Here is a 26,727-nt window from a genome sequence, read left to right as displayed (position 1 = left end):
GTGACTAACTGTATTCATCGTGGAGAATGAGCTGACGTTTCTTGGTTACTTAGTGAAGCTAACGGTGACTATGGAGTATCCTAGCAATTCCACTCCTGGATATTTACTCCAGCAGAACTTCAACAAGTAGACCTATGACATTGATCATCTCAGCATCGTGGGTGGTGAAAAGGACTCAGGCGATATCCGTGTCCCCACTCATAAATAGGATGTGATGGTTATATATGATGGAACATGGTGTAGCTGCCAGAAACAATAGATATTTACTTATATCTACATTATTAGGTTTCAGGAAATAATGTGGCATAAATCAGAACAAGAAAACAGTTTTGCACACAATAACACTTTTCCAGGATGCCTGTATATCTAATTAAACATATGAAGCGGATTATTGAAAGGATGTTCATTATGTATGCTCAACTAACAGCCAGTGGGAGAATAGGATTGAATGAGGAAAAATAAAAAACAAAGGGGGCTGTCATGGATGTATGATGACCATGTCCCATGGACCAATTGAATTCCATTTCTTGCATTCAAAGCAAGAGGGAAGGGGTGGGGGAGATACTGATTGATTTATTTGTGTTCAGCAGCTTTTAACTTGGTTAGTGTAGTTGACCTCCTAGGTGATTAAGGGAATTCTAGGAAGCCCTAACATATGTCAAAAAACCTTAATTATTGAAACCATACCATACCATTAGAGCCAATCCTTTGACAGTATGATAGATTGAAAAGAGAATGGACTGTGGAGTCAAGCAGAGCTGGGTCCAATTTTCAGCTCTCTTGTTTAATGTCTCTGTGACCCTGGGAAACTTCTTTTGAGCCCTTCCTTATCTGCAAAATGGGGATAGTAATGAATAGGCCCCAAGTTATTTGTATGATAGATAATGTGCCTAATGACATTATGGGTACTTAATAAGTATTTGTTCTCTCCCTTTTCCCTGTCTCCCTTTCTGTTCCCACACTCTTTTATCATTAGGCTCTATTGACAGCAAATCTCTAGAACTTCTTGGGAAGGGAATAAAAATGACTAACATCTTTCGTGGACTCATAGGGTACTAAATTCTAAGTCAGAGCTGTCCAATAAAAATGTAATGGAAGCAACATGTAATCTAAAATAATCAGGCACATTTTAAAGAAAGTAAAAAGAAATAGGTGAAATTAATTTTAATTGTATATTTGAACCCAGTTATCCAAAATATTGTTATTTCAACATGTAGTCAATGTAAGTTTATCTTTTTTTTTTTAAATATTTTATTTATTTATTTATGATAGTCACAGAGAGAGAGAGACAGAGAGGCAGAGACACAGGCAGAGGGAGAAGCAGGCTCCATGCACCGGGAGCCTGACGTGGGATTCGATCCCAGGTCTCCAGGATCGCGCCCTGGGCCAAAGGCAGGCGCCAAACCGCTGCGCCACCCAGGGATCCCTCAATGTAAGTTTATAATAAGATATTTTACATTTTTGTACAAAGCCTTTGTTTTTTTTAAATTTTATTTATTTATTCATGACAAACACACAGAGAGAGGCAGAGACACAGGCAGAGGGAGAAGGAGGCTCCCTGCGGGGGGCCCGGTGTGGGACTCGATCCCAGGACCCCGGGGTCACGACCTGAGCCAAAGGCTCAACCACTGAGCCACCCAGGCGCCCCTGTATGAAGTCTTTGAAATCTAATGTGAATTTTACACTTACAGCACGTCTTCATTCTCACCACGCATGTTTTATGTGCTCAATAGTCTCCTGGTTAGTGGCAATTGTATTGGACAGTGAAGTTCTGAGTGCTTTACATGCATCAGTTTTTTTCCTCTTGATTTTTTGGGGTTAATATTTTATTTTAATTAATTTTTTAAAAAGATTTTATTTATGTATTCATGAGACACATACACACACACACACACAGAGAGAGAGAGAGAGAGAGAGAGAGAGGCAGAGACACAGGCAGAGGGAGAAGCAGGCTCCACGCAGGGAGTCCGACGTGGGACTCGACCCTGGGTCTCCAGGATCATGCCCTGGGCTGAAGGCAGGTGCTAAACCACTGAGCCACCCAGGGATCCCCTATTTTAATTAATTTTTTAAAAAGATTTATTTATTTATTCATGAGAGACACACAGAGAGAGAGGCAGAGACATAGAGGGAGAGGCAGGCTCCTCGCAGGGAGCCCAATGCAGGCTCGATCCCAGGACCAGGATCACGCCCTGAGCCAAAGGCAGATGCTCAACCGCTGAGCCACCCAGGCCTCCCTTTATTTTAATTAGTTAATTAATTTCTTCCTACCGATTTAACTTGGGTTCTCTGGAAAACGGAACCTAAGGCAGGTCTTACGTACAATCCCAGGGCAGCAAGTGTGAAGGAGAAGGGAAGTGAGACAGATACTTGGTGGTGCAGGATGCCTGTTCAGAAAATGGGACCTCGGGACTTTGCGATGGAGAAAAAGAAGAGTTCCATATCTTCCATGCCCCTTTGGCCAAAGCTTGCCCTGTTAGGGCTAATGCCCTTCCTCCTGGACTGTGTCACCTCGCCACTTCAGGCAGCCTCTGAGGAGGAGGCACGTACTGCATCCAGTGGCTTGGATCTTCTTTCCAGTCTGGGTGTGGATCCAGAGCCTCAGTGGGCCTGTCAGGTCAAGCCCAGGAACTTCTGTGGTTCCCACCACTGTGTGGGCAGCCAGTCAGTGAGGAGGGGGCCGGGGGCTCAGGAGCTAGTGAGGCTGAGAGACTCTGAGGAGGCCACGTCGTGTGACTTAACTTGGGTTCTCACAAATGCTTACAACAACATAATGAGAGGGAACCGAGGCTTAGCGAGATTAGCTGTGCATCTCCTGAGTGACAGAGCTGGCATTCCGGCTAGATGTCTGGCTCCAGACTTTGTGCTGCACACCACAAGCTCCTAGGTCTTTACCAGTTTGGCACAACCCAGCATAAATCAGATTTCCTGCCAAGAACAGGTTTTTAATCTGTGGAAACTTTATTTTTATTTATTTTTTAAAAGATTTTATTTATTTACTCACGAGAGACACACACACACACACACAGAGGCACAGACACAAGCAGAGGGAGAAACAGGCTCCCTGCAGGGAGCCTGACGTGGGACTCGATCCCGGGACTCCAGGATCACACCCTGGGCTGAAGGCAGCACTAAACCGCTGAGCCACCTGGGCTGCCCAACTTTAAAGACAGGGAAGGCCCAAGAGGAGAGATGGATGGTTGAAGGGCTCAGAAGAGAATCTTGACCCACCAGTTATCGTGCTAAGGAGCTGACCACTTCTTACTTGCCCTGATGGGGGATAAGTACCGACCCCTTCCATGGGCTTCCAGCCCTTTGGTTGATTTGGTCAATTCTTTAGTTTCTCAGAGCTATTGCTGAATAGTAGGGGAACCTCCCCTTTTGTTTGTGGATAAAGAGGTGGCCATAGTCAATACTTGCGGAGCCCGTTTTTGTATACTTATTTATTTAGATGGCTTGGTGTGGTAAGTGTGGGGATTTGGAAGTTGATCAAGGAAGACACAGGTTCATGAGAGGCCATAACACACAAACTTTATTTGGGTGGTGCATGGACAAGGTTGCATGAGAAGGGAAGTCCCTTCCGGTTGGAGATCTTCGGAGACGGTGGCACAAGGCCACACCCAGAAGGGAAATAGGGCAAGAGACTTCCTGGGAGAATAGGGGAAATCAGAGAGGGGGCTTGCCTGGCTGGATGATGTCGCTCAGCAACCAGGTAGAGGGCCTCTGGACAGAGTGCTCCGAAAGGGCAGCAGCAGTTTGGGAACTTTCCTAGCTTCGGTGTATATTCATTTTTGCTAGCAGGTGGTCGGTGCCACTTGGTAGGGTGTGTGTGTGTAGTAGGTAGGCTCCAACTGGCTAAAAATGTGTTTATTTGGAATATATTTAAAGAAGTTGGGTGCATGAGAATTTGAGCTGATTTCAGCAGGCTTTGGGCTAAACAACACAGGGGCCATCTCCAGCCTATTTCTGTAGTAGTTGGACAGGAAACTTGCCATTCATTCACCTCTTTCATTGCTATAACGGTATATTAGGCTATGAATGCAGTTCTTAGGGCAGCAGGAGGTTAGAGTTCATGATACTGTGAGATGCTCTTCAGATCCAGCCAAGACCTACTCTTCTTTTTCTTCTGTTGGAACCAGAATGTCAGGCAGCAAGAGACAGGAGAGATCCGCTGTCCAACTCTTCCACCGCTTTGTCAATGAGAACGCTGCAGCCCACCTACATGAAAACCTTTCAAGGTCACACAGCTCATTGTGGAAGGAACCTAGGCCCAGACTCAGGTTTCCTGAATTTTGCTCCACTTTATTTGCACAGTGCCTCTGCCTTGCCATACCATCCAGCCCTGGTGCGGAAACTCGCTGAGTGTGTCTCTTTGCAGTTTGGGAATGCTTGTCTCTTTTTCATGGAAGGAAGCTTCAGAATGAACCTTTCTGTCTTTCTATATGGAAAGGGTGCCTTCGGGCATATGTCTGTGCAAGCAAATACCCCTGACTGGGCCAGAATGTCCTGTAAACGATCACATAGGAGATGTCCTGTGCCATAATAAATTCCCCCTTAATCGTATCTGCACAGAGGTATCCGTCCCAGTGCTCTGTGAAATCTTATCTTTGCCAAATAGCTTCCCATCTTGATGCACTTTCTTGCAAGAACCCTTAAAAACATCTTAGTAAATACCAAATGTAACTAATAGAGATTAAAAATATTATAAAGCCCTGTGAGGAATATTCTAGCATCAGTTAATAGATTTGCTGATTCAACCTTGGAACGTGTTACTCATGGATAGGAGACAAGGGATAAGAAGGCTCCCTCTTGGCATATTTGGGGGTTGCTGTGGTTTTATTGTACTGTTGCCTTGGAAAGATTATGGATGGGTCATTCATATAAGGGATGGATATTTGTTCTTCCTCTGGTTTTAATTTTCCAAAAAATTAAAACATCTCTAACCCAACTTGAGGCAATAATGCTGACTCAAAGAGTGAAGAAGTCCAAGTCCAGTTTCAAAGTTAACATGCCTTTGCTTAAGTGTCAGGACTGCAAGTCCTCTTGGCATCTTTATCCCATTCCTCTTTAGCTCTTCTCTCCTCACTACCCCTTTCCCAAACAGAAGGTGTTACTGTTACTGTTGACAACAGGGCCACCAGAGATAAGATGCTGTAGACCCTAGACTGGAGGATAATTTGACTATGTCCAAAACTCTTGGTCAGCTGGGCAGCTTGATGCTTGAGATTTCCTGAAATCCTTTATGGTTGATAGAAGTTAAAAATGTTGCCTGGCTCTCTCTCTCACCCCATATAGAGTAGCTGGCATTTTGCCGAAGTGTTCCTTAATTCTTTATGTAGCACTTCATGTATATGTCAAAATATAATTACAAGGTTTTAATCCTCCCACAATACCTTTGGCACTGAGGATGGAAACTAATCTTTCCCACTCCTTATCAGAATTCTTTAAAATAATCAAGAACTCAGAAATCCGAGTGCTTTGGATTGGAGACAGAAGACTTTCATTGAAGAGCATCAGCCTATTCTGAGCAATGAGATTGGAAGTTTACTTTAAAAAAATATTTTATTTATTTATTCAGGAGAGACACAGAGACAGGTAGAGACATAGGCAGAGGGAGAAGCAGACTCCCTGTGGGGAGCCCGATATGGGACTCGATCCCAGGGCCCCGGGATTATGCCCTGAGCAGAAGGCTGACACTCAACTGCTGAGCCACCCAGGTATCCCTGGAATTTTGCTTTAAATAATATGGTAAATGTACTTTTCACTTCCTTGAAGCCTTAAGATCTCCAGGAGAAAGAGTAAGGTATGGTTCTCCACTCAGAGGCCAAGGGGTCTGGAAGTGAGTTTCTTGAGTATGTATGAAGGTGTTCGTCATAGAGAAAAGGGTTCTGTGCTGATGGCTTTTCTCCTCCATGCAAAGCCCAGTAGACCGTGACAGTAGGACGAGGGTATTGGGAAGCCTGGTGGGAAGTGTACTAGACCTGACAAGGACGCCTTATGGAGTAGATCTTCCTCTATTGATTGGGGCTCCTGAGCTAGTTAGTGAAGTTTTCTTCATTATGGCTCTTCCTTGTGATTGGCAGAGAGAGAACCTACCTGAAATAGACCCAAGAAATTAATCATCAGGAAAAGATAAGTCAACTAGGAGAATTAAGCATTCATAAGGAGACACAGAACATGAGAGACTCCTAACTCTGGGAAATGAACAAGGGGTAGTGGAAGGGGAGGTAGGCGGGGGGATGGGGTGACTGGGTGACAGGCACTGAGGGGGGCGCTTGACAGGATGAGCACTGGGTGTTAGGCTATATGTCGGCAAATCGAACTCCTAAAAAAATATACAAAAAAAAAAAGACACCAATTTAGCTCATGATCTCATACCTCATAGTGAAATAAATTCAACATAGATTAAAGAATTTAATGTTAAGGGATGCCTGGGTGGCTCAGTGGTTGAGTTTCTGCCTTTGGCTCGGGTCATGATCTGGGGTCCTGTGATCAAGTCCTACTTCGGGCTCCCCGCGGGGAGCCTGCTTCTCCCTCTGCCTGTGTCTCTGCTTCTCTCTGTGTCTTTCATGAATAAATAAATAAATAATATTTTTAAAAACGAATTTAATGTTAAAAATTCAGAACTAGGAAAATGTAGGAAGGCATTTATGTGATCTTTGGATAGAGAAAGACTTTCTAAGTTTAAAAGCATCGGAAGGAAAAGACTGAGATTGGACCCATGTTAGAACTGCTGTAAATGAAAAAAAAAACTGCTGTAAATGAAATTAAAAGCCAAAAATAAACTGGGAGATTTCTATAGCAAGTATTATTAAAGGCTTGTAGCCTTAATTTATTAAAAAAATACCTTTCATATAAATTGATAAGAGAAGCACCAAACTCCCTCCCCCCCCCCGCCCCATTCTCGACTTCCTCTTATTTATAGTCCCAGAAGATTTGTGTGCACATGTTGTGTCCCCTCACCCACATCCTCGGTGCTCTCAGCCTGGCACCCATCAGTGCCTTGAGTCACCAGTGACTTCCATGTAGCCAAACTCAGAGGTTGTCTTTTCTTTTCACATTGACTCGTCCTTTATGTGGGTTGACTGCCTCCTCCTTCTCCACACCCTCTCTCCTTTCTTTGGTCTCTGAGATGATGGGTCCTTTTGTCTCTGGGTGCTCCTTGCTCCTTCAGTTTCCTTTCTCAGGTAGGGAGGTCTCTTTTCCTCTACCAGACCCCTACATGCTCGAGTTCCCTGGATTTCAGTCCTCTCTCATCAAACATCATCTCCCTGGGTGATCTTGTCCATCCCATGGATGTGGATGCCATTTTTAGTCTTATAACTCCCACACTGATATTCACCGCACAAACCCCACCTCTGAGCTCTGTGTGCTCATTTATTGAGCCACCTCCTTGACATCTCCTTTCTCATGTTCCCAGGCCTGTCACATTTAAAATAGAAGTTGAATTCTTGGTCCCCTACTCCCACATGTCTTGACGACAAACCAATGAAAACTCATTTCCCTTTCAGTCTTTTCCATGTTAATAAATGAATGGCACTAACTCCTCAAAGGAAAACATGGTGGTCATCTTTATTCCTTCTCCTCCCCAATCTAGTCCATTAGCAAAACCTCTCTATGTTTTTGTTTTACATTTTTAAAATTTAAATTCAATTTGCCAACATATAGTGTAACACTGAGTGCTCATCCCATCAAGTGTCCTCCACAGTGCCCGTCACCCAGTTACCCCATCCGCCTACCCACCCCCCCTTCCACAACCCTTTGTTTGTTTCCCAGAGTTAGGAGTCTCTCACGGTTCGTTTCCCTCTAATTTTTCCCACTCAGTTCCCCCCCTTTCCCTTATAAACCCTTTCACAATTTCTTATATTCCCCGTATGAGTGAAACCATTTGATGATTGTCCTTCTCTGATTGACTTACTTCTCCAGTTCATCCATGTCAAAGCAAATGGAGGGTATTCGTCTCTTCTGATGGCTGAGTCATATTCCACTGTATATATAGACCACATCTTCTTTATCCATTCATCTGTGAAGGACATCGTGGCTCCTTGCACTGTTTGGCTACTGTGGACATTGCTGCTATGAACATAGGGGTGCAGGTGTCCCAACATTTCACTACATTAGTATCTTTGGGGTAAATTCCCAGCAGTGCAATTGCTGGATTGTAGGGTAGCTCTATTTTTAACTCTTTGAGGAACCTCCACACAGTTTTCCAGAGCGGCTGCACCAGTTCCCATTCCCACCAACAGTGCAAGAGGGTTCCCCCTTCTCCACATCCTCTCCAACATGTGTTGTTTCCTGTCTTCTTAATTTTTGGTGTTCTCACTGGTGTGAGGTGGTATCTCATTATGGTTTTGATTTGTATTTTCCTGATGGCAAGTGATGCGGAGCATCTTCTTATGTGCTTGTTGGCCATGTCTGTGTCTTTGGAGAAATTTCTGTTCATGACTTCTGCCGATTTCATGATTGGATTGTTTGTTTCTTGGATATTGAGTTTGTTAAGTTCTTTATAGATCTTGGCTACTTGGCTACTTGGATCTTGACTACTTAGATACCAGCCCTTTATCTGATAGGTCATTTGCAAATATCTTCTCCCATTCTGTAGGTTGTCCTTTAATTTTGTTGACTGTTCCTTTGGCTGGGCAGAAGCTTTTTATCTTGATTAAGTCGAACAGTTCATTTTTGCTTTTGTTTCCCTTGCCTTCATAGATGTATCTTGCAAGAAGTTGCTGTGGCCAAGTTCAAAAAGGGTGTTGCCTGTGTTCTCCTCTAGGATTTTGATGGATTCTGGTCTCACATTTAGATTTTTCATCCACTTTGAGTTTATCTTTGTGTCTGGTGTAAGAGAGTGGTCTAGTTTCATTCTTCTGCACGTGGCTGTCCAATTTTCCCAGCACCATTTACTGAAGAGACTGTCCTTTTTCCAGTGGATAGTCTTTCCTGCTTTGTCGAATATTAGTTGACCATAGAGTCGAGGGCCTATTTCTGGGTTCTCTATTCTGTTCCATTGATCTGTGTGTCTGTTTTTGTGCCAGTATCACACTGTCTTGATGATCACAGCTTTGTAGTACAGCTTGAAATATGGCATTGTGATGCCCCCAGCTCTGTTTTCTTTTTCAGTATTCCTCTGGATTTTCGGGGTCTTTTCTGATTCCATACAAATCTTAAGATTATTTGTTCCAACAAAACCTCTCTACTTCTAAAATGTATTTTAGACATATCTACCTCACTCCTCTCCCCTTCCCTGTCCTGGTCAGACCTACTGCAGTAGCCTCTTCAAGGGGATTTTCTTTTCTGTTCTTACGCCTTTCCCAGTTCTCCAAATAGTGGCTCAAGACATCTGTTTAAGATAAAAATTGGATCAGTGTGTTCCTGTTGTACTTTTAAAGAAATCCCAGATACCTTATAGTGGCCTGCACTTGACTGGGTCTTTTCTGACTCTGAACTCATTTCATGCCATTCTCTGCAGCCATCTCTGTGTCTGCATATTCCTCTTCTCTTATTGCCTTAAGGCCTTCCATTACTCACCTCATTTTCTCTCTCTACACCCTATTTATTTCTTTTATAGCATGTGTAATTTTATATTTAATTTGTTACATTGTGTTCCTCACTAGAAAGGAAACACCCTGTTATTCACCAAAATACATATCCGGTGACTGACACACTACATGTTCTTAATCAGTGTTTCTTGAATGAGGGAACTAATTAATAAATGAGTGAAAACTTAAGAGGTAATGAGCAGATATTTTATAATATGAGATATACAAGTGAATTAGTGAATACATAAGCAGCAGCAAGAATAGTGTCTAGTACACACTAGGCCCTTACATATTTAGCTATTGTTATTCTTGTTTTTTTTTTTTAATAGACTTTATTTATGCGACATAGAGACTATACAGAAGCAGGGGGAGGGGCGGGCAGAGGGAAAGAGATAAGCAGACTTCCTGCTAAGGAGGGAGCCCATGCAGGGTTCGACCCCAGGACCCTCGAATCATGACCTGAGCTAGAGGAAGACACTTAACTGAGCCACGCAGGTGCCTCACTGTTGTTATTCTTATATTAGTAATATTTAATAGTATTTGTTAAATTAATGTAATATCACCCAAACTTAGAGCAAAATCAAAAGAGCAAGGATATAACAATTTCTGCTTCCGAAATTAGCTAAAATTTAAAAATATATTAGATAGTCAACGTTTTGATGAAATGGACACTCTTTACAGGCAGTTACCAAATGATTTGACAAAAAACAAACCAAAACAATTTGGGTGAAAGCAATTCAGTTAGTATAAGAATTCATCAAAATGATATTTTGTTCAGAAATAAGGACTGCTAGACCCTGGTTGTTTGTATTGGTGTTTGTACAATAGAGGTTGTGCCTTTAAACCTTTTTGTAGGTTAAGCTTTTTTCCTTATTTTTTCTTTTTGTCTATTTTTTTCAAGGATTTTCAGTTATTTATTTCTTTTCCTTTCCTTTTTTCCCCCAGAAATTAATTTTTCCCTTTTATGTTTGTGACAAGGGTGTATTGGGGAAAAGAATCTAAATATACAACAGTAGGTGATTTCTTGGAATGAGTTAAGTTTCTAACAATTGGGGGTTCAGTGGGAGAGAAAAACAATATCTAGAGCATGTAACTAGTTGAAAAACTGCCCTGTAGTGTAGAAAAATGACCAAGAATAGAAAAACCACTGACTGACAGTAGACTAGTTCAGCAGAATTGCTGTGCAGCCACATGATTGTGTTGACCAGTCTGCTTTTGGCCACATGACATTAGCTGTAAACCTACAGATGTATAAAGAGCCCTTATAATGTCTCGACTTCTAGGCTCAAAATTTCACTGTGAAGGAAAAAGATAGAAATATGGTCAAAGAGTTATGTGCAGAAGGAGCGAAGATGGCGGAGGAGTAGGAGCACCTGAAGCTCATCTCATTCCTCCAACACAGCTAAATAGTTCTCAAATCATTCTCAACACCCAAGAAGTCAACCGGAGGTCTGAGAGAACAAAAACTGCAAGTTCTACAAGTAGAAAAGCCACCACCTTTTGGGAGGCAGGAGGTGCAGAGTTGACATGGGGGAATTACAGCTGTGGATATGGCAGTGGGGAGGGAGCCTGCTTATGGAGGCTACTGCAAAGTAGTATAAGCACAAAATCAAAGTCCGCTACTGTTGGGAATGTGTCTGGCTTAGAGTTGCTCAGGTGGCGAAGCAAAGCAGAATCCCAGGAGTCACAGCATGGTCTGAGGTTCCCCTGGGTCACAAGAAGAATGAGCGGTGCCATCCTCCTAAAGGGTTCCCAGGCCCAGTAGTGGAGTAGCTGGCTGAGAGCAGTGGGTCTTGGTGCCAGCTTTCTGCTCTGTTTTGCCTAAATTGTGAACCATTGTGTGGTCATGTGACCACTTTCCTGGGACCAGCCAGCAAATGGCAAAAGCACAGTGGGACCCTCCACCAGAGGAACAGTGCCCGTCCGTGCTGCAGGAATCCCCAAATTTGCACTTTTGAAACTCAGTCATGCACCTGAGATTAAAAACAACAACAAAAAACTCAGACATAGGCAGGGTGAACGCATGTTTCAGATGGAAACCAGGGACGCAAGTAGGGTGATTGATTTCTCTTCTGTGTGGGGTCACTGAGAAGTGGGGGGCCCGAACTTTCAACTCTGGGGCTAGATAGCGGGGTGCTGCCATAACCTGCCATTTTCATCCCTCCCATCAGCACTGAAAGCCTTCAGGGAGCAAGAGGGTGCTCCTTGGTGCAGGTTGGAGCTGCTTACACCAAACCCCACCCTTGGAGGCACATGTCCACTGAATTAAGTAAGTCTGAGAATCAGCCCAGCAGCCCCCCCCCCCAGAAGGCCCACATAAACAACTTGCTGGAACCAAGTCTCTTGATCATAGAGTACTACAAAGCTTCAACTCTAGGGAAAATAGGATCTAGCTTCCTTTTTACTTTTATTCTTTACTTTTTTGTTGTTTTTTTTCATTTATTTTCTTTTTTCCAATTCCTTAAAATTTTTTTATTATTGATTTTAAGAATTCTTATATATATATAACACATTTATATTTTAAAATTTTTATTTATTTATTTACAGGGCTTTTTTGGGGGAGGGGGGAATCTGGATTCTTTTTTAACAAGCAGACCGAAACACTCAGGATCTAGTTTTTTTTTCCCTTTGTTTTTTGTTTTTGTGGTTTTGTTTTTCTTCTTTCTTCTTTTCTTTTCTGGACAAAATGACAAGACAGAGAAATTCATCCCAAAAGAAAGAATAGGAAGTAGAACTCATGACCAGGGATTTAATCAGTAAAAAATAAGATGTCTGAACTATAACTTTAAACAATGATTATAAGGGTACTAGCTGGGCTTGAAAAAAAGCATAGTAGAAGACACTAGAGAATCCCTTACTGCAGAGATAAAAGAACTACAATCTAGTCAGTCCAAAATTAAAAATGCTATAACTGAGATGCAATCCCAAATGGAGGCCATAAAAATGAGGGTGGACAAAGCAGAGGAGCGAATCAATCAGTGATAAAGAAGATATTTGCAAATGACATATCAGATAAAGGGCTAGTTTCCAAGATCTATAAAGAACTTATTAAACTCAACACCAAAGAAACAAACAATCCAATCATGAAATGGGCAAAAGACATGAACAGAAATCTCACAGAGGAAGACATAGACATGGCCAACATGCATATGAGAAAATGCTCTGCATCACTTGCCATCAGGGAAATACAAATCAAAACTACAATGAGATACCACCTCACACCAGTGAGAATGGGGAAAATTAACAAGGCAGGAAACAACAAATGTTGGAGAGGATGCGGAGAAAAGGGAACCCTCTTACACTGTTGGTGGGAATGTGAACTGGTGCAGCCACTCTGGAAAACTGTGTGGAGGTTCCTCAAACAGTTAAAAATATACCTGCCCTATGACCCAGCAATTGCACTGTTGGGGATTTACCCCAAAGATACAAATGCAATGAAACGCCGGGACACCTGCACCCCGATGTTTCTAGCAGCAATGGCCACGATAGCCAAACTGTGGAAGGAGCCTCGGTGTCCAACGAAAGATGAATGGATAAAGAAGATGTGGTTTATGTATACAATGGAATATTACTCAGCTATTAGAAATGACAAATACCCACCATTTGCTTCAACGTGGATGGAACTGGAGGGTATTATGCTGAGTGAAGTAAGTCAGTCGGAGAAGGACAAACATTATATGTTCTCATTCATTTGGGGAATATAAATAATAGTGAAAGGGAAAATAAGGGAAGGGAGAAGAAATGTGTGGGAAATATCAGAAAGGGAGACAGAACGTAAAGACTGCTAACTCTGGGAAACGAACTAGGGGTGGTAGAAGGGGAGGAGGGCGGGGGGTGGGAGTGAATGGGTGACGGGCACTGGGTGTTATTCTGTATGTTAGTAAATTGAACACCAATAAAAAAAAAAAGAAGATAAATTGTGGAAAATGATGAAGATGAAAAGAAGTGGGAAAGAAAGGTAATGGATCACGAAGGTAGACTTAGGGAATGCAATGACTTATTAAAGCATAATAACTTTCATATTATAGGAGTCCCAGAAGAAGATGAACAGAGAGAAAAAGGGGCAGAAGGTTTATTTGAACAAAGTGTAGCTGAAAACTTCCCTAATCTGAGGAAGGACACAGACACCAAAATTCAAAGAGCACAGAGAACTCTCATTAAATTCTATAAAAGCCGACCATCTCCAAGGCTTATTATAGTCAAATTCACAAAATACCCAGACAAGGAAAGAATCCTGAAAGCAGCAAGGGAAAAAACGTCCTTAACCTACAAGGGAAGACAGATCAGGTTAGGAGCAGATCTATTGACAGAAGCATGGCAGGCCAGAAGAGAGTGGCATGAAATATTCAACATGCTGAATAGGAAAAATATGCAGCCAAGAATTCTTTATCCAGCAAGGCTGTCATTCAGAATAGAAGGAGAAATTGTTTCTCAGACAAAATCTAAAGGAGTTTGTGACCAGTCCTGCAAGAGATTTTAAGGAGTCTCTTTGAGTGGAGAAAAAAAGACTAAAAGCAACAAAGACTAGAAAGGACCAGAGTACATCACCAGAAACACCAACTCTACAGGTAACAGGATGGCACTAAATTCATATCTTTCAATAATCACTCTGAATGTAAATAAACTAAATGCTCCAATCAAAAGACACAGGGTATCAGAACGGACAAAGAAACAAGATCCATCTATATACTGCCTACAGGAGACTCATTTTAGACCTAAAGATAGCTGCAGATTGAAGGTGAGAGGATGGAGAATCACCTATCATGCTAATGAGCATCAAAAGAAAGCCAGGGTAGCCATACTTATATCAGACAAACTGGATTTTATTTTTAAAAAGATTTTATTTATTTATTTTAGAGCAGGGGGAGGGGCAGAAGGAGAGAGAGTATCTCAAGCAGATTCTCCGCTGACCACAGAACCTGACATGGGGCTTGATCGCACAACCCTGAGATCATGACCTGAGCTTAAATCAAGAGTTGGATGTTTAACCAACTGAGCCACAGAGGTGCCCCCAAGCAAACTATATTTTAAAACAAAGACTGTAACGAGATGTAAGAAGGGCTTTATATCATAATTAAGGGGTCTATCCATCAAGAAGATCTAACAGTTGTAAATATTTACGTCTCAACTTGGGAGTACCCAAATATATAAATCAATGACTAATAACCAAAAAGAAACTCACTGATAATAATACAATAATAGTAGAGATTTTAACACCCCGCTCACAACAATGGACAAATCATCTAAGCAGAAAACCAATAAGGAAACAGTGGCTTTGAATGACATGCTTGACCAGATGGACTTCACAGATATATTCAGAACATTTCATCCTATAGCAGCAGGGTACATATTCTTTTCAGGTGCACATGGAACATTCTCCAGAACAGATCACATATTGGGTCACAAATCAGCCCTCAATAAGTACAAAAAGATCGAGATCATAGCATGCATGTGTTCAGACCACAATGCTATGAAACTTGAAGTCATAAAATTAAGCTTTCTGATCCATGAAAAAAAAAAAGAAACTTGAAGTCAACCTCAAGAAAAAAATTGGAAAGACCTCAAATACATGGAGGTTAAAGAATATCCTACTAAAGAATGAATGGGTCAACCAGGAAATTAAAAAAGGAATAAAGAAATACATGAAAGCAAATGAAAATGAAAACACAACAATCCAAAGCCTTTGGGATGCAACAGAGGCAATCCAAAGAGGGAAGTATACTGCAATTCAGACCTACCTCAAGAAGCAGGAAAAGTTTCAAAGACACACACAACCTAACCTTATACCTAAGGAGCTAGAAAAGGAACAAAATAAAGGTCAAGAGCCAGTAGAAGAAGGGAAAATAAAGATTAGAGCAGAAATAAACAATACAGAATCAAAAAAATAAATACCCCACAATGTATTAACAAAACTAAGAGCTAGTTCTTGGAAAGAATTAATAAAATTGATAAACTCTTAGCCGCACTTAACCAAAAAGAAAAGAGAAAGGACCTAAAAGGATAAAATCACGAATGAGAGAGATCACAACCAACACCACAGAAATACAAAGAATTATAAGAGAATACTATGAAAAATTATGTGCCAACAAACTGGACAACCTGGAAGAAATGGACAAATTCCTAGAAACCTACAAACTACCAAAACTGAAATAGGAAGAAATAGAAAATTTGAACAGACCCATAACCAGCAAAGAAATTGAATCAGTAATCAAAAATCTCCCAACATGGGGATCCCTGGGTGGCTCAGCGGTTTAGCGCTGCCTTTGGCCCAGGGCAGGATCCCAGGGTCCCAGGATCGAGTCCTACATAGGGCTCTCTGTGTGGAGCCTGCTTCTACCTCTGCCTGTGTCTCTGCCTCTCTCTCTCTCTCTCTCTCTCTCTCTCTGTCTCTCATGAATAAATAAAATCTTTAAAAAAGAAAGAATATTTTTTAAAAAATCTCCCAACAAACAGAATTCTGGGCCAGATGGATTCTCAAGGGAACTCTATCAGACATTAAAAGAAGAGTTAATACCTATTCTTCTCAAAATGTTCCCCAAAAAATGGAATGGAAGGAAAACTTCCATACTCATTTTATAAAGCCAGCATTACCTTGATTCCCAAACCAAAGACCCCAATGAAAAGGAGAATTACTGACCAATATCCCTGATGAACATGGACGCAAAAACTTTCAGTAAAATAGTAGCAAATCAGGGCACCTGGGTGGCTCAGGGGTTGAGCGTCTGCCTTTGGCTTAGGTCATGATCCCAGCGTCCGGGGATCGAGTCCCGCATTGGGCTCCCCCTGGGGAGCCTGCTTCTCTCTCTGCCTATGTCTCTGCCTCTCTCTGTGTCTCTCATGAATCATAAATAAAATCTTTAAAAAATACTAGCAAATAGAATTCAACAGTACATTAAAAGAAGTATTCACCATGATCAAGTGAGAGGTTTATTCCTGGCCTGCAGGCATGGTTCAATATTCACAAATCAATCAACGTGATATACCACATTAATAAAAGAAAGGATGAGAACAATAGGATCCTCTCAATAGATGCAGAAAGAGAATTTGACAAAATACAGCATCCTTTTTTGATAAAATCCTTAACAAGGGGATAGAGGGAACTTACCTCAATATCATAAAGGATGTATACGAAAGACCACAGATAATACCACCCTCAGTGGGGAAAACCTGAGAGCTTTTACCCTGTGGTCAGGAACAAGACAAGGATGTCCACTCCTACCATTACTATTTAACATAGTACTGGAAGTCTGAGCTTCAGCAGTCAGACAGCAAAAGAAATAAAAGGCATCCAAATTGGCAAGGAGGAAGTCAGACTTCACTATTTCCGGATGACATGATACTCTATGTAGAAAACCTGAAAGACTCCACCAAAAATTTGCTAGAACTAATACATGAATTCAGCAAAGTCACAGGATATAAAATCAATGTGCAGAAATCTGTGGCAGGTCTATACACCAATAACAAGCAGCAGGAAAAGATATCAGGGAATCGATTCCGTTTACAATTGTACCAAAAATAATAAGATACCTAGGAATAAACCTAACTAAAGAGGTGAAAGATCTGTACTCTGAAAACTATAGAACACTTATGAAAGAAGTTGAAGAGGACACAAAGAAATGGAAAAGCATTCCATGCTCATGGATTGAAAGAATAAACCTGTTAAAATGTCTGTAGTACCCAAAGCAATCTACACATTTAATGTATCAATACCACCAGCACTTTTCACAGAACTAGAACAAACAATCCTAAAATTGGTAGGAAACCACAAAAGACACCAAATAGCCACAGCAATACTGAAAAAGAAAAAAACTGGAGGCATCATGATTCCGGATTTCAAGATATATTACAAAGCTGTAGTCATCAAAACAGTATGGTACTGGCACAAACACAGACACAAAGATCAGTGGAACAGAATAGAAAACCCAGAAGTGGACTCACAACTATATGGTCAACCAATGTCCGAGAAAGCAGGAAAGAACATCCAATGGAAAAAAGTCTCTTCAACAAATGGTGTTGGAAAAACTGGACAGCCACATGCAGAAGAATGAAACTGAACCACTTTCTTACACCCTACACAAAATAAATTCAAAATGGATGAAAGTCCTAAATGTGAGACAAGAAACCATCAAAATCCTAGAGGAGGACACAGGCACCAACCTCTTTGACCTTAGCCATAACTTCTTACTAGACCCATCGCCAGAGGCAAGGGAAACAAAAGCAAAAATGAACCATTGGGACCTGATCAAGATAAAAAGCTTCTGCCCAGCAAAGGAAACAATCAACAGAACTAAAAAGCAGCCTGTAGAATAGAAGATATTTGCAAATGACATATTCAGTAAAGGGTTAGTATCCAAAATATAAAGAACTTACACAACTCAACACCCGAAAAACAAGTAATCCAATTAAAAATGGGCAGAAGACATGATCAGACATTTGTCCAAAGAAGACATCCGGATGGCTAACAGACACATAAAAAGATGCTCAGCATCACTCATCATCAGGAAAATACAAATCAAAACCACAATGAGATACCTACCAGCTCACGCTGGTCAGAATGGCTGAATTTAACAACACAAGAAACAACAGGTGTTGGTGAGGATGTGGAAAAGGGGGAACCCTCTTGCACTGTTTGTGGGAATGCAAACTGGTGCAGCCACTCTGGAGAACAGTGTGGAGGTTCCTCAAAAAGTTAAAAATAGAACTACCCTATGATCTGATGGTTGCACTGCTGGGTATTCACCCAAAGGATAAAAAAATACAAAGGGGTACATGCACCCCAATGTTCATAGCAGTGTTATCAACAATAGCCAAGCTATGGAGAGAGCCCAAATGTCCCATCAACTGATAGGGAAGATGTAGTGCACGTGCACTCACACACACACACACACACACACACACACACTGGAATATCACTCAGTCATCAAAAAGAACGAAATCTTGCCATTTGCAGTGACGTGGATGAATCTAGAATGTATTATGCTAAGCCAAATAAGTCAGAGAAAGACAAATACCATATGATCTCACTCATATGTGGAAATTAAGAAAGAAAACTGATGAGCATATGGGAAGGTGGAAAAGAAAAGAGAGGGAAATAAACCATAAGAGATACTTAACAACAGAGAACGAATGGGATGGAAAGAGGTGTGTGGGTGATGGGGATCAAGGAGGGCACTTGTGATGCGCACTGGGTGTTGTATGTAAGTGATGAATCACTGAATTCCACTCCAGAAACCAATATGGCACTGTATGTTCAATAACTAAAATTTAAATTTAAAAAAGATTTACGTACAAAGATATTTATCAGAAGTTAGCAATGATGAAAAAAAAAAAAAGAAGACCCAAACAAACCCTAAGACATAATATCCAACAGTAGGGGGATGATCCAACATGAGGGTGAGGGTTCCAGAACAGGTGGAAATTGTTTATTTCTCTTCTAGAGTATTGAGAGTTTGCACTCACGGTTACTTAGAGGAATTTGCTTAAGCAACATATAGTAAGATTGAGCACTTGAGTGCATTTCCTGAAAAAACAAGTCGTAAAAGATTTTGGAAATCCTTCCCACAGAGAAATGGGAATGCATTTATTACAGCCCTGACATGTGACAAATTGCTGCCACTTGCTTTCAGGGAAAGCCAGCATGGTGGCAAAATTAGCAGCATTCAGCGATTAGTGGATGGCAGTTCTGTGTGAAGGGAGCAGAGGCGAAATTAGAGACCTCCTGCGTGCGCCATGCTCACGCACAGCAACCAGCACAATGTGCTCTCTTCTTTTTCGCGGGAAGGCTTTTTAGGCCACATGGCTTCCATGTGGAAGTGATTTCATCTCCTTAATTAGGATCACATTTACGAATAAAAGCAGAGTCAGGAAGCCAGCCTGACAAGGGTAGCACACCAAGAGCAGGGTAAGCAGGAAGCCTTTGAAGGCTCTAAGATGAAGGTAGCTGGGGTTCGGAAGGAAGTGGTTTTGTAGCCCTTGTTTGGTCTTGCTTGTATCGCAGGCATTACTGGAGTGGTGTGTTAGGTTCATTAGAGGCTTAATTCTGACATTTATAGAGAAAGAGGGACAAGGCTCGTCTGGATTCTGTAGAACCCCTGTTGTTGTAGGTTAGCCAGAAATTACCCATAACCTCTCCTGAAGAGTTTCACGTTACCTCCTGGAAGCTTTGCCTGCCTATTTGAAGCCTAAGATTTTAAGCGATTGGATTTTTCAAATGCAGACTAAAACCTTTAAAGATAAGTTTCGCAAATACTTTGAACAGAAGTAGGAAATGAGAAGAAAGACGAAAGAGGAATGGCCTCGGATTTTAGTACCTGTGCAGGCAGTATTGATCAGGACCAAAACAGGGAAAAGGAAAAAAGAAAACAATTTCACTGATGGACTTTAAGTGCGTTCGTTCAGTTCGTGCTGAAATGGATTAGTAGAATAATATTTTATTTTAGGTTGCCATGGGCTGATTTATTTTAATCCTGTGGAAACACATATACATTGATAGCTGAGTTTTAACCAAAAAGGAATGGTTTGTGTCATTGAATTCTCATTCTGTTTCGAGGACCACATTAATAGTTTGATACTATGCACAAAAATAAACAAAGCGGAGCACAGAAAAGAATGTCCTAATGGTGATCTTTCTTTATGGGTGCAAATCAGCAGTGTGTGTAATAGAAAAATTAAATCTAGGTTTGCTCACAGTGCATTCAAGGCTGGCATTATCTTTGAGTTAAATGAACATAATTTACATTTTCCATTTCAACAGAGTTACTGTGGAAGATCAAAATTAAAATCTTTTAAAAAACTGTGTATGTGACACATATATATTCACCTACACACACACACACACACACACACACACACACACACACACACACACTCGCTCATAGGAACAGCTTCCAAATTGATTTTATCTCATCACGGCTTGAATGAAATGGAACAATATACATGTAGGTTTGGGGTAGTTGATTATTCAAGACATGTGTTATATTAAAACTTTCAGCGCTCCCATTTTCAGTACAAGAAAGGGTATTAGAATTGGGATTCTCTTTTAGGCTATTGGTGTGAAAAACACTTTCAGAAGGAATTAAAAATTTCCCTTTAGCCCTTTTCACACTGTAAGATGATAGGATATATTTGTGGCTTTCTAATGTGTCTCACTGGTTTCTGGTTAGATTTTTGTAAATGCAGAATTTTGTGTGTGTTTATGTGCGCACATGTGGGTCTGCGTAGTGGCGGTCTTGTGAGATAGGTTACTAATTTTTGGATGAGGTTGAGAAGCTCGAGGCAGGAAGAAAAGAGAAAGAGGGCAGCCTGGGTGGCTCAGCGGTTTAGCGCTGCCTTCGGCCCAGGGCGTGATCCTGGAGACCCTGGATCGAGTCCCACGTTGGGCTCCCTGCGTGGAGCCTGCCTATGTCTCTGACTCTCTCTCTCTCTCTCTCTCTCTCTCTCGTAAGTAAATAAAATCTTTAAGAACAGAGAAAGAGCTTGCCAGGAGGGCAAGGCTAGAGCAAGCTAACCTGTAGCTCCCCACAGCTCTAGGCGCTCTTCTTTGCTCCAGACACATGCTCCCTTCTTAACAGCTCTAGTCTGAGAATCAGAAGGGAACTTTCAAAATTAGGATGTGGAGGAAAACATTAATTTTCTGACTCAGAATTTTAGAACCATGCATGAATTTAAAAATCAGTGGGTCCTATCATGAGATTTTTCAGATGAGTGAATTAAGCCCAGTAGAAGATACGTGCTTTGTTAGTCAACGGGAAAAGCAATGCTAGCATCGGTGCCTTCCCATTTCCAGTTCAAGAGTATTTTTAATGACTACGTTGTTGGAGAATTCTAGTAAAAATTAATCCAGGGGCCTCTGTGATTAAAGCTCTTTGCAGTAGGCAGGGATACTGCATCTGCTACTGAGACAGAAGTTAGGAAAGACAACAGGGATTCTTTTTCTAGAAGAGAACCAAATACTGTCCAGGCAGACGAATCATCACTATGTGAAGTTTACCCTTGATCTTTTTATCTTATTTATTTATTTTTAAGTAACTGCTACCTTCAACGTGGGGCTCGAACTCACGACCCCGAGATCAAGAGTCACATGTTCCCCCGACTGAGCCAGCCAGGCGCCCCTACCCTTGATCTTTTTAGAGGTAATTTTAGGAGACTTCATCAGGCAAAACCAAATCCTTTCCAGATGGTGCCATACACACCTAAGGATCGTAGAGAATTAGATCCCGTGTCCCATGGGTGCTGCCCTTGTTTTATGTATGGTTCAACATCTTCAGATTGATTGTGAATGTTTGGCCTTGGGTTGCGTTCAATGCTGTAAGTCTTTCTGGTTTCATTTATGTATGCACAGGGGAATTTGCTTTTGCAGTCTTTGAAGCTACATTGATGCAGCGTGGCCTTCTAAGCCACATAAAACCACCTACCAGACCTTTTAAAACCCAAAGCTTCAAAAATGAGATATTCATATTATTTACATTATTTACAGTTCCTTATTCCAAAATTTAATGTACAGACACACACTCTAACCATACCAAAACACCTATCCTGAAGAGAGGCATTTTGCTAAGGGTAAGTAAAGATACCGATGAGTAATACCCTATGTATACTGTAAATAAATGTATTACTGTGCATGGGATTTTTCCATTATGAAAATCAGTCAATAAATATTTATTGACTACCTACTATGTGACAGGCACTGTGGGTTGGCCCTGGGTGAAATGTCCATATCCTTGTAGTATTTATAAAATTATTCTCTGCAAAATGATGCCTTTATCAAGGATAGTAAATAACTGTGGGCTCTGGAGCCTCTCTTTTGGTCTATTGACACATGAATGTTTTTAATGAATGTAAGCTTTTTGCTAAAATATAGACACAGACAAGTACATAAATCAAGTGTACAGATCAGAAAATTTTCATCCAGTGAACACACCCATAAAACCAGAATCCAGGTCTAGAGACAGACATTGTTTGGCCTCAGATATCTCCTTTTTAACCCATTCCAGCTCCTAAGCTTCCCAAGGTAACCACTTTTCTGACTTCTGACATCATAGATTAGTTTTACCTTATTTTGAACTTCAGAGAAATGGAATAATACGGTCTATGATATTCTGTGTCTGCCTTCATTTGCTTAGTAGTATGATTGTGAGATTCCTCTGAGGTGTTGTATATAGTTGGGTTCATTCATTCTCCTTGCCGCATAGTATTTCATTGTGTAAGTAGATTACAACTCACTTATCCCTTCTATCATTAAAGATAGCTGGAATAGTTCCATTTTTTCTGCTGTTACTGACAGTATCACTATCAAGTGATATCAAGATTCAAGTTCTTGTCTTTAGGTGAACACTTCTTTTGGGGATCCACGTATGTATGGAACGCTGGGGTCATAGGTAATGCATATATTCATCTGTCCTGCATACTGCCAAGCAGTTTTTTGCAGTGTTTATACCAAGGGCTAGTCCCACCAGTAGTGTATGAAAGTTATTCCACATCCTTGCCAAATTTGGTGTTGTGTGCTTTTTCATTTTTGTGTGTATTTGCAGTTTTTAAAAAGTCAAACAGAACCGCTGGGGCTTTGTGATAAATGAGACATAAAGTTCATAGCAACAGTGATAATCCCTTGGATCTTGGACTGTGCCAGTGATTCAAAATGGTATCATAGTGTATTACAAACTCTGCTTAGCTGTTGATGGAATCAGAGCCACTGTTTACAGTGCAGAGTCCCACAGAAGTTTGCTTTTCTCACATTCGGAGTTGTGGCTTTTTCTTCAAGCTAGTGGTGGTAAACAACCTTTTTTTTTTTTATTCCCAAAAGGGCCAAGTTAGAACAAATAAAAATATTTACTGGCCACCTAATTTTTTTTTAAATGGACATGGCCTTATTGAGACCTGGGGAAGAAGCATACATGGGGATATGAGATAACCTACTATATCAAGTAGAAGCCTAGAAGTGAGCAAGCTGGAGCAACTCTTGGCCGACAAACTATTCACCTCAGACTGTATTTGAGATGTGGTTATAGGGAGACAGCTGTCATCCTGAAATTAGTTTGTCAACCATGTTGTAAAGCTAGGAGGGTTAACTTTTAGACCAAGGTCTTAAGAGGGGGATGTATGGTAGCCCAGTCCCTTGCTTTAACAGCACTTGTGAAGGAGGAACCGGTAATATAATCATCCGGGCCCGACGCTCATCAGAGAAGGGCCCAGCTGAAGTGAAGAAGAACTTTATTTTTGGAAAAGAGGCTAATGGTTTCCTTTTCCTTTTCAGTCTAAGATTTACACGCGCACACCAACCTTATATTTGGACTTCAAATTGGACCAAGGAGCCAAGCATTCCCAGCCTATTCCTAAAGGTATGATGGCTTCTGGGGTTTCATCATCAGAATCAAAAACGAAAACAAGGGACCACTTTCTCTGAAATGTGCTCATTTCTGAACCCCAGCACGAAATGCTATGATAGACTTTGTTTGGGTGTAAGTACATTTGGCAAATATTGCTGGAGCTTTTCAAGCAAAGATCATGTGGAATTCATAGAATGTTAGGGCCAGACTGTCTGCACCCCCCGCCCCCTTTTACAGGTGTAAACACTGAGACTCTACAGATTAGTTACTTGGTCAAGGCGTCATCAAGACTTGCTGGGCAAGGCAGGACTTTTATCCCCGTCTCCTGATTTCCTAGCCAGTGGGGATTCAAAGTGTTCCTGGAGGCAGATTTCAACCTCATCGCTTGTGAACAGGTGCTCATTGAGCTGTAGATATCTCTCGATAAAGGTGTTGTTACGGATGACTGACTTACCCTAGAGTTGACTTTTAAATTCAAAGAATAATTACAATACTCCCAGGTGTTTAATGCCAATTTCTTTTGTTTATTTAAAGGTTTTATTTATTTGGAGAGAGAGCACAAGCAGGAGGAGGGCGAGAGGGAGAGGGAAAATCCCAAGCAGACTCCCCGCCAAGGGTAGAGCCCCTTTCAGGGCTTGATCTCACAAACCCGAGTTAAAACCAAGAGTTGGATGCTCGACTGACTGAGCCACGCAGGTGCCCCAAGGCCTATTTTATTTTATTTTTAAGATTTTATTTATTTGTGTGTGTGTGAGAGAGAGAGACACACACACACAGGCAGAGGGAGAAGCAGGCTCCATGCAGGGAGCCTGACGTGGGACTCGATCCTGGGATTCCAGGATCACACCCTGGGCCAAAGGCAGGTGCTTAACTGCTGAGCCACCTGGGCGTCCCAACCCAATTTTATTTTTAAAACTGGTTGCATCTGAGGTCATTAGGCATTCACCTTGGATCCATTATTTTCTTCTTTGGTTTTGTGGTACTGGTTATTTTTAGGTACAGAAAAACTTTTTAGATTTATCCACTTAAACATATGCCTACTCTTATACACAACTTTTATAACAGCAAGTGTGAAAGCATACATGCTTTTTTAAAATATAGATTTTATTTTTATTTTTTAAAAGATTTTATTTATTCATGAGAGACACAGAAGGAGAGAGAGGCAGAGACACAGGCAGAGGGAGAAGCAGGCTCCATGCAGGGAGCCCGACGTGGGATTTGATCCCGGGTCTCCAGGATCAGGCCCTGGGCCGAAGGCGGCGCTAAACCGCTGAGCCACCTGGGCTGCCCTGAGCCTCCCGGGCTGCCCAGATTTTATTTTTAAGTAACCTCTATACCCAACGTGGGTCTCGAACTCACAACCCCAAGATCAAGAGTCCCATGCTTTTCTGACTGAGCCAGCCAGACGCCCAAGAAAGTGCATATGCTTTAACCTTAAGTGCAGTGCTTTTTACTTATATTTTTGAGTTTTCTTCCCTCCAGTTCCTTCCGGTATCTTCCCTATATATCCCAGCTCTAGGATCTATCCTAGATATATACTCACATTAGGTCTTGCTGTGTTTTCCCCTACACCCACTATTCTACACTGACATATATGTGCATGCAAATGTATACATACACAGGGCTATTTTTTCACCATTTTACCAAAATGGAATCATACGATAAATACATTCATGCATCTTTTTTGACCAACAATTCCTCATGGAACTCTTTCCCAATCTGCTCGTATGGCTCTTTATTCTTTGACTTAATTTTTAAAATTTGTAATTGAAATAGAGTTGACATATAATATTATCTTAGTTTCAGGCGTACAACATAGTGTTCCTACAGTTATGTACGTTACGGTACGCTCACCACAGTAAGCGTCCTCACCGCCTGTCACCACAGAGTTTTTCCAGTGTTATTGTTGACTCTATTCCCGATGCTGTGCTTTTCATCCCTATGACTTGTTTATTTTATAACTGGAAGATTGTATATCTTAGTCCCCTTCACCTATCTCCCCATCCTCCTCCTCTTTAGCAACCACTAGTTTGTTCTTATGAGTCTCTTTCTCTTGGCTGTGGTGATAATGGTGGTAACGGCGGTCTACTGTGCTATGGGTTGACCCATACAGGCACTCCCTCTGTACCTGGTGCCTGGCCACTGCACACTGGTCTGTGATAAACATCCGTATGCACATGTCCTTCCATACAGGCACTTATTTTGATGCGGTAGGTTTCCAGGGATGGTCACAAGGTATATGCATGTTTAATTTTAAAACACATCGCCAGGCTGCAATTCAGAAACACAATCGTCCTTTCCATCAGGAGCATCTGAGAGCACCAGTTTCTCCATGACCCCACTAAGTGGATGGTTCATGTTAAGTTTTGTCCTACCCTTAGTCACTACTCTATATTGCCTCATGAGAGAATGTATATATGTCACTTTAAAAGGCTCTCCTTCTGTTTTTTTTTTTGTCATTATAAATTGTATATCTGAGATTTGTTTTCAAAAACATTTCTGGAGGGATGCAAAAGCCAGTAGCTTAGAAATGCATGTTTATCACTGAATCAGTATAAACCCACTTGGAGCAGGTCTGTTATAAACCCAGCTATGAAACCGAAGAACCTGTCTTTTCCAGGACACCACTTCTAATTATAGTGTATCCTCTTTTTCTCAGTGTCTCTGTCTGCCTGTCTGTCTCTCTTTCTCCCACTCTCTCTCTCCCTCTCTCCCTCCCTCTCTCTCTCTCTCTCTCTCTCACACACACACACATGCTTGTCTCTGTTTTCATTACATTCAGTGACAAATCCAAAGTTCGAGGTGTGTCTGTCCAGTACCAGACAAACAATGTAGTTCAGGTATCATAAAGCACTTATTGTTTACAA

General features: G+C 41.4%; 1 protein-coding gene across 3 annotated transcripts in view; it reads left to right on the top strand.

Annotated features, from left to right (window-relative positions):
• PIR (pirin) overlaps window positions 1-26,727 on the top strand; it is a 105,513-nt gene that overhangs the window by 51,133 nt on the left and 27,653 nt on the right. For all 3 annotated transcript variants that reach the window (XM_025437096.3, XM_049107376.1, XM_025437089.3), the window contains exon 6: window positions 23,788-23,872. In XM_025437096.3, the coding sequence (XP_025292881.1) occupies window positions 23,788-23,872 (85 nt within the window). The remainder of the gene's footprint in view (window positions 1-23,787; window positions 23,873-26,727) is intronic.

This window comes from Canis lupus, chromosome X, assembly GCF_003254725.2.
Source record: "Canis lupus dingo isolate Sandy chromosome X, ASM325472v2, whole genome shotgun sequence".
Lineage (NCBI taxonomy): Eukaryota > Metazoa > Chordata > Mammalia > Carnivora > Canidae > Canis > Canis lupus.
Note: the sequence above shows the minus strand (reverse complement) of the source record. Positions and strands in the feature narration are given on the sequence as shown.